At 41.2% G+C, this 16,663-nt stretch overlaps 1 protein-coding gene across 1 annotated transcript; it reads right to left on the bottom strand.

Annotated features, from left to right (window-relative positions):
• Positions 1-592: 592 nt before the first annotated feature.
• On the bottom strand, positions 593-10,102 carry DMC1 (DNA meiotic recombinase 1). The gene is made up of 13 exons (XM_065742925.1): positions 10,046-10,102; positions 9,406-9,450; positions 7,717-7,863; positions 7,350-7,432; positions 6,745-6,797; positions 5,720-5,761; positions 4,775-4,847; positions 4,039-4,130; positions 3,186-3,259; positions 2,968-3,082; positions 2,092-2,152; positions 1,434-1,550; positions 593-800 (listed from the first exon to the last, which is right to left on the bottom strand). The coding sequence occupies exons 1-13, from the start codon at positions 10,100-10,102 to the stop codon at positions 731-733; spliced, it is 1,029 nt and encodes a 342-aa protein (XP_065598997.1). The 3' UTR covers positions 593-730.
• Between the last annotated feature and the right edge of the window lie 6,561 nt (positions 10,103-16,663).

Here is a 16,663-nt window from a genome sequence, read left to right as displayed (position 1 = left end):
CCGTGCAGGGAGGGCTAGCGGAGGGTCGGAGGATTACGCTATTCGTGCAGCGTAGCGGCGCTTAAAGAATACGGCCGTTCAGCCAGGCGCCGGCTGCCTCCGTGGAGGAGACAATAAGGGCGGCGGGGCCCGCCCCAGCTGCGGCGCTCTGCGGGGGTCGGCGGGCTCGGCCTTCCCTCCTCGCAGGTTGCCAGGGGGCTGTGGGCTCAGCGCCCGGGCAACAGCGGGAGGGACAGCAGCCATGATGTCTGCTTTCCCCTGCCTGGGAGAAAATGGCTTAACGTACCTCGGACAGGTTGTCAAAAGGTTGGGTTTCATCTGGTTTATTTCTCTCGTGGGAGATGACCGAGAGCGGGGCTGGATGCGAAGCACCCAAAACACGTGCCTGTTTCGATTTTTGCACCTTTATTTTGAGCTGTAGTAATAAAAACAACTTGAGGTCGTCCTCTGAAAAGTGCGGAAATATTTAATCTGGTCAACAGGAAAGTATTTCAGGTAACAACATTCCTGGGCTCCTGCTGCTACTGCTTCCATCTATTTATCGGCCAGTTGAAAAGACTCCAAATGAACCAACTTCCGTTAAGATGAACAACGCTGAACCACACGGTTCATCCCAAAACCTCTCCAAGAAGATAAAAACACAGGCAGGGAGACAGCGACCATGCACAAATCTTTGTCCCATCTAACTGCCTCGGCGGTTATCAGCTGTACGGTTGTGTGAGTTTTCTGCCTATTCTTTGGCATCTCCAATCCCTCCAGGAGTTATCGCAAACGTGGCTTCGTTTTCAGGCATCTCAGGACTGGGGGAAAAGAAAAAGAAAAGTGCCAGTGTGAAATGCAGTCATGGAGCGGTCTCTCAAAGGTCTTAAGTAAAAGCCAAGTGGAGTAGTTCAGCGTTTTTATGCGATCGATGTTATCGAGATGGGATGATGTGACCCCCAACTCAGACAAGAAACACAAGCAAGAGGAAAGGAGGAAGTGTGGGAGGAGAGAGGATTCTGTCAATGCAGACTTGCTCTTCCACGTTTTAGCCCATGACAGCGCTGCTAACATGTTCTTTAATGACTGGCACCTGCCCCAGCTCAGTGTGCAAACTGATCCCAACTGAGCTCAGCAAAACCGAGTAATTGAACGGCTCTGGAATGTTCCTGCTGAGGGACATCCAGGCTTCCCAAACTACTCGACAGCCTTCTTGAAGGGGTAAACCTCCAGGAGGATTTATTATGAGGTGAGGTTACACAGTGCAATACACTTGACATGCAAGACAACTTCAGATCTACTCATCGCTCCGTCCTTTCAGTTCCTCCCTCCACATGCCATCCAGATCCATGGTTAATTTGAAACCACGAGCTCTTAAGTTTCAGTGCAATGAACTTTGTCACCCTGCTGTGTTCATATTGTGGCTTCTTTCCCGCGAAGGGGCAGGGGTTTACCTGTCGTATATCTTTGCAATACGCAGCTCCCCTCTCCCTTTCCTCAGACTAATTCGGGTAGTTGAAGCGTGAGCGAGGATGTGGCCCCCAACGGGCTTCTTTGGGTCTGCCTGAAAGCTAAATTAGCAATTAATCAGTGAGTAACTGTCAGGGAAGGCACATATTATCACAGTAGTGAATAATAAATAGGGAGAAAAATAACAAACAAATCAATAGAGGATCTGAACAAAACTCCCTCAAGATAGGATGCTCAAATGCTGAGTGCACAAAGTCCTCTCATCAAATTCAAGAGGCTCAAGAACATAAGCTGCACACAACTGTTTCAAAAGACAATTGGTTGTTGTAGGTGTTTTTTTTCCCAATAGTTATGTTTTGTTCTGTTCGCTCAAGACGTAATGAAAGATATCACCGTGCCAGGCAGAAAAAATAATTAAAAATATATATATCAAATTTGAGGGAAGCCCGTAGGCATCACCCATGAATGACTCATGAAGCCTGAAAGACCAAAGAACGGTCTGAAATAGTTGAAACACGAGTAAATAAAAATAGTTAAAGCATGAGCAGCATGCCTTCATGCCAATGCCTCTTGTCTCGGTTCTCATCTCTGTTAAAAGTGTAACCAAAAGGGAAGAAATGTAAAAGAGCAAGAGTATCGTACGTCATAGTTGCTCCTGGGTCAGCAGTCATCTGATTGGTCACAAACACAGCCACGTTATATTCTGCAAGAGGAAACAGCGCAAAGAAGATGAACTAGATCAGACTCGATGTCAAAAATAGCCTCGTCTTGCTGGTGAGATCAAGGTTGCTGCTGAGGCACTTCACATTTCAAAGGAAAGAGAAGCAAATGTGCCTTATGTCTGCTGGCTGAAGTTCATAGGAAGACAGCCTCACTTTGCTCTTGTGTCAGCTGTAATATTTATGCCAAAAATGAGCGCTTTTCAGAGCTCCACTGAGCAAGTCTTCCTCAATTCCCATCTTCTCCATTGGCTCTGTGCCCTAGGCCTCTCCTCCCTCCCTCCGATTGTTCCCCTTTTTTTGGTATTTACTCCATAAATACATTTACTCATTCCTCATCAACGTTTCTGAGCTATTCCAAATAAGGAAGAATGCTGCTCATTCTAACATCATCCCTCAGAGCACTGTGCAGTAATTAGAATGAGGCGATGGACACAGCCTTCTCCTCTCTCTGTGCCTTCACCATTTATTTCCTGCATGTTCCTTGTGTATTTAGGCTGTAAAGCTGGGGAAAGGCTGGGTATTTGTCCAGTTTCAAAACCCAACCTCGCATTTAGGACTTCTCTTAACAGTATTTCTGGGAGAATTCTAAATGTAAAATAATTCTAAAGACACCTTTATCTGTCAGCTTCAAATAATATACTTCTGTTCCTTTTTGGCAACTGGCAGTCACATAAAGTGAAGAAAGATCCCTGGGTCAGTGCCTGATTTGGTAATACACTTGGCGGTCACGCCACCGACAATCACTGTTTCAGTAACTCCAATCTACGTTGTCCACATGTTGCAACGTTTCCCTTACCTTCTGATATTTTTTGGAGCCTTGACAGCATCTGAGCGAGTTTCTGTTGCCGTTCAGCCAGCTCTCCACGCCCACTGAAATCCACACGGAAGAGTGCCATGATGGAGTCAATGATCTGTATTGTAATAGAGCTGGGTAAGTCGATACAGCAAAAAACAACAACAACAAAACCTATTCTGAAAGCAGCAAGCGTGTGAAAAATAAATGTAGTCTTGTACCAATAGCTTGAAGATACCAGCTTCCTCGTGGAACTTGGCTGCGACGTAGTCGAGCAACTCCATCTGATGTTCACCTCATGGGGAGTACAGTTGGCAAACAGAATTAGGATCAGAAAGAACTCTGAAGCAAGCAAAGCCTGAATTCTGAAATTCCTACTTAAACGTCTGCCCTTTTTGTATTTTCACCAGCAGCAGTTTTAAGTCCACTGTCCATTAACAAGCTACCCCTCCAATAGCCAATAGTGCTTATGCTTCTGCAGGCACCAGTTTCCACTTGCAAACCCAACAACGCTTCTTTGTGAACAGCTCCACAAAAAAAGTCTTGTGTTGAGAACTGAACACCAATAGAATTGTTTGAAACTAACGTTGAATTAAATGACACAAAGAAATTGTATTACCGTATTATTCATGCTCATTTAAAACTAAGTCCCATTTACTTGAAGTTTTAATGCGATATCTTCTGACAGAGTGTGTGGAACTGTTTCTATAAAGGTCCATTCACAAAATTACAGAGAATTATTGACAGCATTTATAAAGCTTATATTCATTGTTACATTAATTGTTGCTTCTGTTATTAAGATGGTACACTGACAACTATAATACACATGGTGGAATTGTTGCAGCAAGCTGCAGAACCTTATGTAGTACAGCTGAGCTGCAATACTTACCCTGAGCTACTAGAGTACACCACCAGGAAAAGAAAATAGAAGCTAGCTTGTAACTTCTTTTGCTAGCAGTAAAATGCAGTTTACCATCCTTAAGTGGGCAATCTCGCTTGAGAAACTGAAATCTATTTAAATACAAGCCTTAGAGAAAATCACAGCTATCATGCCAGTTGCAAAGGTGGTCTTACTAGTATATGCACGTGCATAGAGCACGTTGTCAAGGACGGCATCATGGTCAACGTTGAAGCGATCAGAAATGTCTCGAAGACGATCTGGTCGGCTGACATCAAACAAAGTTAAGGATTTCTCTTTGTAGAAACCACGCTCTGAAAACTTAAACTTCCATCCCAAAAATAAATATATGGAAAAAATAATTCTTATCCTAATCCTGAAGAAGACTGACTTTTCACAGTCTTACATACTCTAAGGAAAGTTTTCGGCACTTGGTGATTTCGTGTTTAGGGTTGGACGTATGGATACGCACGCTCCGGGAATTTAGCAGCAACCAAAACCAGTTTATGCAGAATCTATTGCAAGCATTAAGTTAGTTCTTAGATAAATTTATTTTGAGATAAATAAACATAATTACATTGCCTATCATCTCTCATTACATCTATTGTCTATCTATCTATTCATTGCCCTCTACAATCTGTCACCACTAAGAAAGTGTGCTAAATCTCAAAGTGGTAGTAAAAGAAAATCTGTATTCTGACTAACTTTTCCAGCTTGGATTAGATCAAATGACAGAGAAAAAGCCACTGCCCTGTAGGCCACTACACTCTGTGCTCTCCATGGCTTTTGTGTCCATCATACTGTTTCCCATGCATGAAGCCATCTGGAGCCTTCTACTTGATTTAAATGTTAGCAAAATGAACTGCATTTCCAGTTCACAGTACCTGCAGCATTCAACAGCCCAAAAGATACAAAGTGTTTTCTGTGTCAATGAAGATAATCTTTCCACCAGCATAGCCCTTGGGCCCTGGCAGCTGAGCTGTCACTGGAAAGAATCAGAATAAAATGAATAGCTGAGAAAAATATTCTCTCACACTATTATTTTTAATAAAATATGATGACTATTTACTCATATCACAGAGACCCACTGGTTTTAATCAGTGTGGAAATCACTAGTTTAGGCTCTTTTAAGTGAATAAGCTAAAATACTCAGTCCATTCAGTCGTGATCATTCAGGCAAAAGAATGTAACTCTGCTGACTAACTTGGGTATTAATTGGTACTGAATAAAAAGTCTTCATTTTTCCAGAAGGTGCCACAATTCCCTTTATGCCATAGTGTCCATTTAAGTGAATGTTTGTCTATCCAATGTCCTGTAACTACATTCCAGCAGTGTAATAGTTTCAATAGTTATTATTGACTACTGTCTACACATTGTGAGATAGAGTCCTTCTACGTCTGGCACTGCCAAAGTCTTTGTTTAACTAGTTGGTGGTAGCCAGTAGTAACCTTTCAGTGCCCTTTCAGAATGTCATTGTCAGCAAAACTTCTTGAAACTGGCAAATTAAAAGCATTGCTGACTAAGAATCTTGCCTTTGCCCTTTACTGAACAATGCTCCTGTCCCCCCCTACAATTCCTGTTTGTGCTCAGCTTTTCCAGGTAGTGTGTTTTGCTCCCTAAGATGGCTTATGGTCTTCTCTCTCCTTCTGGAAAAACTTAGATTGATGTGAGCAGTATTAATAAGGGATTATCTACATGAGTTCTGTATTCAAACACAATTCATAGAGGTAACAGTCACCGAGTTTTTTTCACTGTATTTCTATGGATAGAATATTCTGACTTGATTCTATGTTGAATTTTGATATTGTTGTAATGAAAAAAACAACCATGCTCTCTGTTTTAAGGTAGCACACTTACCACAGAGGGTATGAGATAGCTGTGTTTTGCCTGTCCGGAACTCTATTAAATAAATAAAAGTAAAAGTCACTTTCTTCTTTATTTTTTTTTCCTTTCTTCCAAGTTTGCCAAATTCGGGTGTTCACAGAATCACAGAATTGTAGGGGCTGGAAGGGACCTCTAGAGATCATCTAGCCAAACCCCCTTCCAGTGTTACTGCAATTGGAAATGCACACTTAATAAATTCACCTCTATTTCTGTGTTTGTACATTTCAATCCTGATATAAATCACATTATGCACAGTAGAAATGTCTTCCATGAAAAGTAATATCTGAAATGCTTTGATTTGGTCTTGCTTGACTGCTCTGTTTATTTCTACCTTTCTGTAGAAGTTCAGCACCACAAAGCACATATGGAAATTTGTTAACTGAAGAAGAAAATGAAGGAGGGAAAATGAGTGGTTGTGTCCACTTTGAACCCAACAAACATGTTCAGTCCCAGTTTTATTTTCAAGAAAATGACCAAGAAGTTAAGGAGTTTTTTAATCTCACAACATCAAATCATACAGGTCTCCAGTTTATATTCTCTAAAGAGAAGATTACTGTGTTTTCCAAACTTCTTGTTTTTGAAGTGCTAACCACTAACTGATGGAATTTACTCTAACAGTAGCTTATCTGAGATTGCAAAATCTTTTATGAAATCCACTGTGTCCCAAGCGTACTAAATAGAATATCTTTTGTGCCATTATTGAAGAGGAACATCGGGGAAATCTTTTCTATAATAGGAAATAGTTAATAGTGGTATTGCTGATGGTACGTCATTCCGAGTCAGCATGCCCCCCAAGTCGAGTGATTACTCAGCTCAAACTTAGTCTGCAAACAATTCAACGTGAAAAAAAGGGGGAAAAATAGATTATTTCTTCTTCCACTCATGCAAGTACTCATCCTTATGACTACAATGTGATGTTTTGTAGAAGTGGTCTAGCTTGCTTTAAAAACTAAACTATTTCTCTGTCTGACAATATTCATTTAATGTAGTTATCTCACCTCCGAAGGCCTCAGTGATTGCCATGCTTTCAATCCCACCACCCAGAAGTTTGCTGCAGAAAGGAAGACAATCATGATATAGTTAAACTCATAAAATCACAAGAGGAAAGTAAAAAAAGAGACACTTTTGCTGCTTAAGGAGAGTTATATCCACCCTAAAGCAGGGCACTAAATGGCCACTGATTGATAAAAAAATTAACCCAATCTTCCTTACTGCACACAGGAGAAAAAAAAATGTATATTAATTATTAATGGAAAGAAAGAAGAGAAAGCATCTTTGAAAGATAAAGTTCTATAAAATTATTTCAAGGGCAGTCTTGTCAAGATTTTGATCGTAGGCCTTCAAGTTGTTTTAATTAGGTGAAAAAATGATGATGAGTCAGGATTTTTGGATGCATACTGTCTGGTTTTCCACAGAAAAGGAGTTGGTTTTGTTGCTTACCAATTCAGGCACCTTTGAACCAGAACTAGCTCAGAATGCATAATAACCTACATGTCCTAACCAAATATTTGTTCTAGTATATTTTTGTTTCTCACTGAAGATAATAAATACAATAATCAGAACAGTTTGTATGAAGGCAGGATAAAAGTAGAAGTAAGCTTACTCAAATTCCTGGCTGCCAGTAGTAATATGAAATACCATCTTCCGTTTTTCACTGTACTCAAATGCAGTTAGGAAACCTGGCTCCTAAGGAAGGCCAAAGAGAACATTAGAGGTTTACTCTGTTGAGCTTTAACCTGAAGACAGAACACAGTATCCCACCCAGATAACTTCTGTCTACCCCAGCCTCATTTACACACATTGACATTTGTCTGGTTGCTGTAAAATATGAAGAATATAAAGAATACTGAGCTGGGTTATTTTCAAAATTACCTTGATGATGAGGAGAAAAATTCTACAAAGAGAAATGTTGCACAGCATTTTGGAGAGGCCAGCATGAATTTAAATTATCAAGAAAGCGATAGGCTTACAATAAGCTTATTTGCAGCTTCTTTAATCTTGTCCACTTTGGCCTCTGAAAGCCCTTTCACATTGCACAGTGCTCGTCTTGTTGTCATCTGGATTCCTTTGATAGTACAGATCCCAACTGCCTTCAGTTTTTTAATATCTGCCACATTCTGTGAAGAAAGTTCCTTTTTTGAGTACTCATGACAGACAACCAGTTGTCAAAGCAAACCTTTGAATCACTTTGTTATACACTCATATATACATATTTTCACAAAGAAACATATTTACAAAGTAAACTCTGTGCAGTTTGTGACACCCAGACATCAGAAAACCTCGAGTCACATCAGTGTGAGGAACCACGGTGCAGATATACTGGTGATTCTGCTGTCCTTGTTCCCTTTGCACTGATAATCCATAAACCAAATAATCTGATCATAGCTGGGAGCTGACTTGTATAGGTGGTAGGATGTTGACTCTAACTGCCGTGCTGCTCCTGCACACTGACAGAAAGTCACATGCAAAACACACCTAACCTGCCAGATCCAACAGACACTTGCATCTGGAATGGGCTTACTAGAGTTTTTAATTCACTGGATACAGCATGACTTCATTCAGCACCCTACTGGTATATTTTGCCCCCTCCCACCTCACTTTATAAATCTGATATTACTGGAAATTCAAAGGCAAGGAACAAATTTCTTGCAAGGTTGGAGATAATACTTTAATTTACCATCTCTAGACAAGTTCTTTATTTAAAGAACAAACCAACCAACCACATTATGAGCTGGATGTATCATTTATTTATCAAGCATGTGGATATTTGTTTGTTTACCAACCAAAGCACTAGAATTTTCTTCTCCTTCTAGCTGATACCATCAAGCATTCAGCAGTTCTGACTTAACACACTGACACACGTGTCCCCTTAACACCAGCTGCTCATCCTGATCCTCCCAACATTTTTATGTAGCACTTCTGTCCTAGTTGTATGCCTCTGAGATGGAAATAGGAGCATATCCAGAATTTAAACAAACAAACAAAAACATAAATTATATTTTTTGTCGTCAGACTTTTTGCATGAATTGATTTACAAATCTAATTCACAGCGTGGCTACAACAGATGTGCCAAAAGAAGTAATAGCATGCCTGAGGGTAGGAGTGCTCAGCAGTGGCACTGGGATCATAGAAATTTAGTTCCTACCAAACACTTTTGAATGTCAAACCCCAGCCTAGGTTCTGCACATCTGACTATTCGTGGCCATGCTGACAGATCGACTAAATACTTCCAGCTCTACTCATTCTCAGTTCATACTTGAAGAAGAAAACTACCTACTTACCTCCCCAGCTATTAACTGTCTGTTCACTCCCACTCTACTCCCTTAAAGAGCATTCCAAAAATAATTTAGCAACAGTTGCCACTGTGTCAGTTCATGAGAACCAAAAATGCAGGTGTAATTACAAAGACTGGCAGGAAGTGATCTACTACACGGCTTTCAGATAGATTAGCATCTAGTTGGCTTTTCATGAAGTACTGGCTGCTAAATATTTTGAATATCTTGACACTTTATTTAGGAATCTAGCGAGGATGAGATATTTTGAAAACCTGCCTTATCACCAAAGGCAAAATTTGTCTTCACATGACTGATTTAGAATTTACAGCGAGGAGAAATTTACATGGACAATTCTGTGCCAAAAAGTCATTCCTTAATACTTACAATTCCATGCTTTTGTAGCAGGTCAATGTCCTGAAAAAAGGATTCCTGGGGAAAAAAAGAAAAAGAAAGTAGATTTTTATTTTTCTTAAAATTACATCTATCTCACTAGCTGTTTCAAATTTGTAAGCCTTGAAATGGTTTTCCCTAATAATACATGTCTTGTTGAACTACTAAAATAAGAAAACCCATGGTAAGCCAAGAAGGCCTACACATTTCCTATCACTTCCTTCATTAAATGTATCTTCACAGGCAGGAAATCTGCTGTGTTAATAAACTTGTGTTAGGATCACCATCTTGACTCTTTCATTCACTGTTCTTCAGCCTTTTCCAGCTGATGACCATTGCTTGGAAGCTTAAAGTTAACTGATAATCCTCTGGTATTTAATATCAAAGCACAAGATATAAAGCAATAATGATAATTCCATTAAAAACTGTGGATAGCTTTGGAAAGGTTAATGAAGAGCATGGCTGTACAGGGACTCTGACAACGAGATTTTCTTGGTATTAGAATGGAACAAAACTTTAAATGAATTGAAGTCCCTCGTGGTCTTTGGGGACCTTCTGTCTGTGGACTTCATTACACTGTAACAACACCTTCAGACATTTGCTGCATCTGTTTTTCAAAGAACCATTAATTTACCTCATCATCCTGGTATCCAGATTCTTCTTGGACTACTTGATCCTCCATAGCCTTCATTGTGAAAGAGCAGGCAATGAAGTATCAGTCAGTACTGAGAAATGCAAAGACAGCATCAGGACCATAATCAATGTGCAAGTAACTGTAAAAGAACTTATAAAGTGTCTTCAGACTTTAAGTGTGTCATCACATGGATTTAAATTCGGATTCCATATCCCTCTCTTTCTCCAAAAGGAGAAAAATCTACTCTCCAATGAACTGATTTGTCTAGGAAAGGCTTAAGTGGTGTTAAGAGTACTCTTTCCCTTGTAAGAATCTTTGGTCTGAGTGTGAGTTTGGAGCTGGGAACATTTTAAATGATTTATCATTAGTACAGTTTATTTCAGTAAGAAAATTAAATACACTCTGTGCTTTTATAGCAAAAGTCAGTAGAGTTGCAGATAGAATGGGTAACGTAAAGGATTGTGCAACAGCTCAGCTTCCCTGTCCTTGTGTGACACAAAGCTTACAAAAAGGTGCTGTTGAGAAGACTACAATTCTTCAGTCACGTAACTTGAGAGCAGACTGTAAAGCTGCATTTGTTTCCAAGTCCTTTGCTGGAGTTCAGAATGCCTAGTAAAAGCTGAAGACATGCAAGAAATGCCTGTAAGGAGGTACGCATGAAGATAATAAAAGGATAGTAAAAATCTGAGTCTTTCATTATGCAGAAAGATACACAGAGCATATTTTATGGTTTCTCAAGGTTAACTTGCATTGTACTTGTACTCTGCTACAGCTTCGCTGCCCTTTTTGGCTTCCCATAAGTGAAGCCTAAAACTACAACAGGCACTCAGCAGTAGCATGGTAAAATAAGAAGGACAGTATTGCCTCTTTAACTTATACAAAAACAGGAAAAAATGATTAGCTCCTTACAAATATGATACTATAACCTGCTGTATCAGTTTTATGGTTTTGTAAATTGTTAGGTTCCTTCTATCTTAACTGTCATCCCGCCTTCATTGCTCTCATTTTGTGAAGTGCCTCATCCACAAGACTGTATGTGTTTGCTTACTCATCTTCCTTTAATAAAGTCCATGAAAAGAATATGATGTTTACTGTGAACCTGCAAGATGGGCTAGATTTAACAGAGGATGAGATAATTTAGAATAAATGGCTGAAAATAGCTTTTTTTTTTTTCCTTTAGCTTTCGAATGGATACAGAAGGTCTGCATAATTTGTTGACAAGAATCACAGAATCATATACTCACAGAATCATTTCAGTTGGAGGGCACCCTTAAAGGCCATCTAATCCAACTGCCCTGCAATGAACGGGGACACCTACAGCTCAATCAGGTGCTCAGAGCCCATCCAGCCTAATCTTGGATAGCTCCTATGAGGTTTTTCTTTTATCCACCACCACTCTGGGCAACCTGTTCCAGTGCCTCACCACCCTTGTTGTAAAACACTGCTTCCTTATACCCAGTCTAAATCTCTTAGTTTGAAACCATTTCTCCTTGCCCTGTCCCAACAGACCCTGTTGAGAAGTCTGTCCCCTTTTTTCTTACCCCTTTCTTACAGCCCTTTAGATACTAGAAGGCCTCTTTCAGGTCTCTCCCGTCTCCCTTTCTCTTCTCTGAACTGAACAGCCCCAGCTCTCTCAGCCTGTCAATCTTATGTATGCAGAAGATGGGAAAAGTAAGAAAAAAAATACAACTTTAAATGATCTTATTTGGCTTTTGAAGTGAATATACGACACAATCGCTTTTGTTAATATTTAGTGGAAATATTCCCATAAAATCAGCTGTTTCTGGCAGTGTCAGGGTACGTTTTGCTTTTGTTTCAGAACCCTGACAATTACAGAATGAGAAACCACGCCTTCACTTCGTGCTTTATGTCAACAGGAAAAATAATTTCAGAAAATCATTAAAATTAAAAACAAAAAATACTTGAAGAGACTGTAGACCCTCTGAGCTTCAAATACTGAAGGAAAAAAACAAAAACAAAACAAGTAAACGTAAAAGGTATTACAACCACATCTCAACCCCTCTTCTCTGTTTAAAATACCCTCCTGAAACACACATGATGCTGCTCCAAGCCCTAGTTTCTCTCTGCCATTCCTCACCCTCAGGCAGCTGGCAGCGCACAGCAGGAAAACCAGGCAGCGCAGCCGCAGCCCCGTGCCTTCCTGCGGGGAAAAACTCGGGAGAAAATCAGTGATTCACCATGTCCCAACACACGCGTTTGTTCGGCTGCCCATCTCCCAGCTGCTTTTTCCAGCTCCCACAAGACTCAGGCGCCCTGAGCACCTCCTCCTGAGGCAGCTCCCCGCCCTTCCCGCGCAAGGAGTCACAGGAATGGCGCTGCCCCTTTCCATACCACGCCCCCCCCCCCCCCCCCCCCCATCCCCCCCACTGTGCGCATGCGCAGCCGGCGTCTGTAAAAGTCGAGCGGTTTCTATCCCCGCCTGTAGATGCTGAGCGCCTGGGGGTCTGTCTGCAGAAGGCAACTGGCTGATACAGCTTTTGAAAACGGCACAAGAGCTGTTCCAGAAGAGCACTTAGGCAGGCAGTCCTTTAGCCTAAAGATGGATCCCTTCACAAATCACGCTTTTACTCCGGGATGGAGTGCATGTGTAAAGAGTAATTTTTTTGATGCTGTTAAATGGCTCCACGACAGCTAATGCATGTGTAAACAGCCTTCTGAGCAGGTTCCCCATCCCTGGAGACTGGAGGCTAGAGGAGCTTTGAGCACCCTGACTGAGCTGTGGCTGTCCCTGTTCACTGCAGGGAACTGGACCTGATGGCCTTTAAGGGTCCCTTCCAACTCAAGTGATTCTGTGATTCTCCCACAATTCCTCTTCTTGGAGGAGGCAATGAAAGCACAGAACGTGAAAACTATCTTCTACCTCAAAGTACAAACTTTGGATAACAAATTACACCTGACACCCTCAAAGAGCTGGGATCACTAGCTGTCCACTTGGCTCCCAGCAGATGATAAAGAGTCATAGAATCATTTCAGCTGGGAGGGATCGCTTAAGACCACCTGGCCCAACCTCCAGCCCATCCCACCATGCCCACTGATCATGTCCTCAGTGCCACATCCACGCGGTTCTGCAGCACCTTCAGGGATGGTGACCCCACCACCTCCCTGTGCAGCCTGTGCCACTGCAGCACCGCTCCTTCTGACAAGAAATTCTTCCTCATATCCAACCTGGACCTCCTCTGGTGCAACTTGAGGCCATTCACTCTCCTCCTGTCTCTGTTACCCAAGAGAAGAGGCCAACCCTCGCCTCACCACAGCCTCCTTTCAGGTTGTTGAAGAGAGCACTGAGGTCTCCTCTTAAATCCTCTAGACTGAACAACCCCAGCTGCTCCCCATCAGACTTGGCTCCAGTGCCTCCATGTCTTTCATGTAGCGAGGGACTGAGAACTGAGCACAGCACTGGAGGTGCAGCCTCACTGTTGCTGAGTACAGAGGGACAATCAGCTCCCTGCTCCTGCTGGCCGCACTATTGCTGATACAAGCCACAATGCCATTGCCCTTCTTGGCCACCTGGGCACACTGCTGGCTCATGTTCAGCTGGCTGTCAAATAACATCCCCAGATTCTTCTCCATACCCACACAGCTTTCCAGCTACTCTGCCTCAAGCCTGTAGCAATGCATGGAGTTGTTGAGACTGAAGTGCAAGACTCAGCACTTGATCGTGTTCAAGCTTATACAATTGGCCTTAGCCCATTCGCCCAGCCTGTCCAGATCCTTCTGTAGAGCCCTCCTACTCTCAGGCAAATTGATACTTCTTCCCAACTTGGTGTTATCTGGAAACTTAGTGAGGGGGCACTCAATCCAATCCAATGACTCCACACACTCCATCACCTCATATGGCATGCTTGCCTGCCAAACAATTCAAGACATTCTCATTGCATTCTACTACCATCATCCTCACTGTGAACCTGCAACTGGGTGTTAGTGAGGTGTCATCTGCATTTATTTTCATTTTAGATTGGCCCAGCTCCACAAGGCAAAACTCAGGTTAAACCACTGCCACAAAATATACATAAAGGTATTCAGCTGATTTTGTCATTTTCACAAACCATTTTAATCCACGGTTGCATGAAGGAAATAATATGTTTTTCATATTGCTTGCATCTCTGTTTTATTCAGGTCTACATAGACCAAATGCATGGAATCAAATATATAAACAAATGCCTTTTCTGAACTTTCAGGCTTGCAGTATGCCTGTACCTACCCAGGACAGAATAATCTGATATGTGGCCTTGTAGAATATAACCCATAAGGATTCAGCCTCCTGAGGAAATGATGGATTACATGCCCATGCCATTAATATTAAAGAGATGACAGATGAATTCAGGATCATATCAGGATGGATGTGACAGGAGAAGAAAAGAGCCAGAGACAGTTTATTCATTAAAGCATACAAACAAACACAGATGACTGAACACATGCATAGTTACTTTTCTGAGTCAAAAAGAAATAATCTTTAAGTATGTAAACTACACAAAGATATATATTAAATGATAACAGTCTAAGCACTACGAGCTTCCTTCTCTTTGTAATGATTTCAAAATACTACTGTAAAATAGATAATTCTTAATATATGATAAAAGATGTCACAAAAAAATGTATAAAAGGAAGACAGGAATAAAGAAGGCCACTTTTATGTTTTGCAAAACCTAGACCCTGTTAACAGCCTTTCTGGAGACGTGCACCAGTTTCACATATGCAGGGTCCATCAAAAAGAGAGAAGAGGTTAGAAAAGCTTTCCCACTTGAGAATGCATATTTTTAAGATAAGAAAAGCAAACCAGTAATAGGCAACAATAGGGCTGAAAGGGGTAACAAGAGATTATCTAGTTCAAAGCTGAATCAAATGAACATGGAGGATGTTTGCTTGCCTGTGGAGACTGGATTTTCTTTTACTAGACAGTTGTGGGGTTTTTTTTGTTTTTTTTTTTTTCTTTTGAGAAAGACCAGATAATTTCTGTGCTTGACTATCCTTGCCATTACCCTTGAACACCAACATTCACTTGGTAACACAGTTTTGTTCATAAGTGTGCAATATACTTTAACTTCTAGTTTTAAAAGGTCAGATAACTGTGACTAATTCTTACATTCTTCTATCACAAAAGAGACAAAATGCCAGCACGGCCAGCTCTAAAATAATGGCCCCAAACGGACGCGTTAGTGTGCACAGCTTGCTCTTACCTGCTCGCCCCTTTTGGGGCTACAATATTGTAACCATGTAGTTCTGTAATATAGTATTGCCGTTCCCAGTACACTGAATTTGCAAGGCCGCAGGGCCGAGGCTTGTCAGGCTTGTTTTCTCTGAGCTTCTCTTGACCCTTCTGTAACCTTGTTTTACTTGGTTAGCTGGGATAGCAGCTTCTACAAAGGACCAGGTGTCTCTGGCTAATTTAATTTGTTTCATTTCTGTTTATCTGTGTCGTACAGATATCCTTTTATATAAAAAAAAAAATAGGAGTAACAAATGGTTATTATGTAGAATGAGAGATTTATAGATAGCACAGTGATGTAGTGTAGAGAAATACTGGTGAGATAGCAGAGACCTTGAGAACCACCAACACAAGATGTGGTGTAGAGGAGTACAGGCAAGTGATGATAACAGGCAGGGCACAGGCTTGGCAAAAAAGACCTGATGGTGGCTATAAAGAGCCCACCAGAGATCAAAGAAATGCAGATCTGGAGCTGGACAAAGAATTAGTATCTAAGGATAAGAAAGAAATAGTATCTAATACACATAATGTGCACCATGCATAGCAAAATTAGATGTAGCATGGAGATGCAGAACAGCAAGTAAGGGTATAAATGCATGCTAGCAAACACAAAAATGACACCAGGTGAATCCTTGAGTGAGGAAGAAGAAATCACCAACATGAACATCATATTCCTCCCAGTGAAGGACTCCAGCTACTGACAGCTCTTTAGCAGTCCTCCCACACACACCAGAATGAAACCACCAACCTTACAACCCACAGAAATAGTGGAAGGGAGAGTGAAATACAGGGAAAAAGAGCCGAAACCAAGAAGTGTGTGCGTGCTGCAGTTTTATGGAAGTATTCTCACCGCATCATTATTCTTTCCCTTTTTGTAAGTTACATCTGGATCGATAAACATTAGACCCTTCAGATTTCTATTATACTAACAATATGCTCTTGGCTTCACATATGCACGATGCTGTCTGTAAAGTGGATTCATTATTTGGTATGCCAATTCCCACACACTCAGGAGAGATATTGCTTTTTTTCAGGCCTGGCTCCTCCACGGAAGTTTCCACCAATCGAGCACAGCAGTGAAATATTCTTCACCATATTCATACATTAAATTATCATGCACTCTGCTTATGTAATGCAGAACACCTATGTATTCTGTAATACAGAACACCTACTACCTATATATTCATAAGGTTAGGCAAGCACGACACTCAACAAACATTAGACTCTTAAGATTTCTACTGGAGCAACAATACATTATCAGCTTTACATATGTACAGTTCCTCACACACAGAATTGTTATAACAAAATGCAGGAGGAAATACACTGCTCTGAAAGAAAAATTCCAAAATAACCGTTCTTAACTAACTCCACATACAGAGATATTTGTTCTG

This window comes from Cyrtonyx montezumae, unplaced genomic scaffold (assembly GCF_038088225.1).
Source record: "Cyrtonyx montezumae isolate F1298 unplaced genomic scaffold, pur_monq_1.0 scaffold_3, whole genome shotgun sequence".
Classification (NCBI taxonomy): Eukaryota; Metazoa; Chordata; class Aves; order Galliformes; family Odontophoridae; genus Cyrtonyx; species Cyrtonyx montezumae.
Note: the sequence above shows the minus strand (reverse complement) of the source record. Positions and strands in the feature narration are given on the sequence as shown.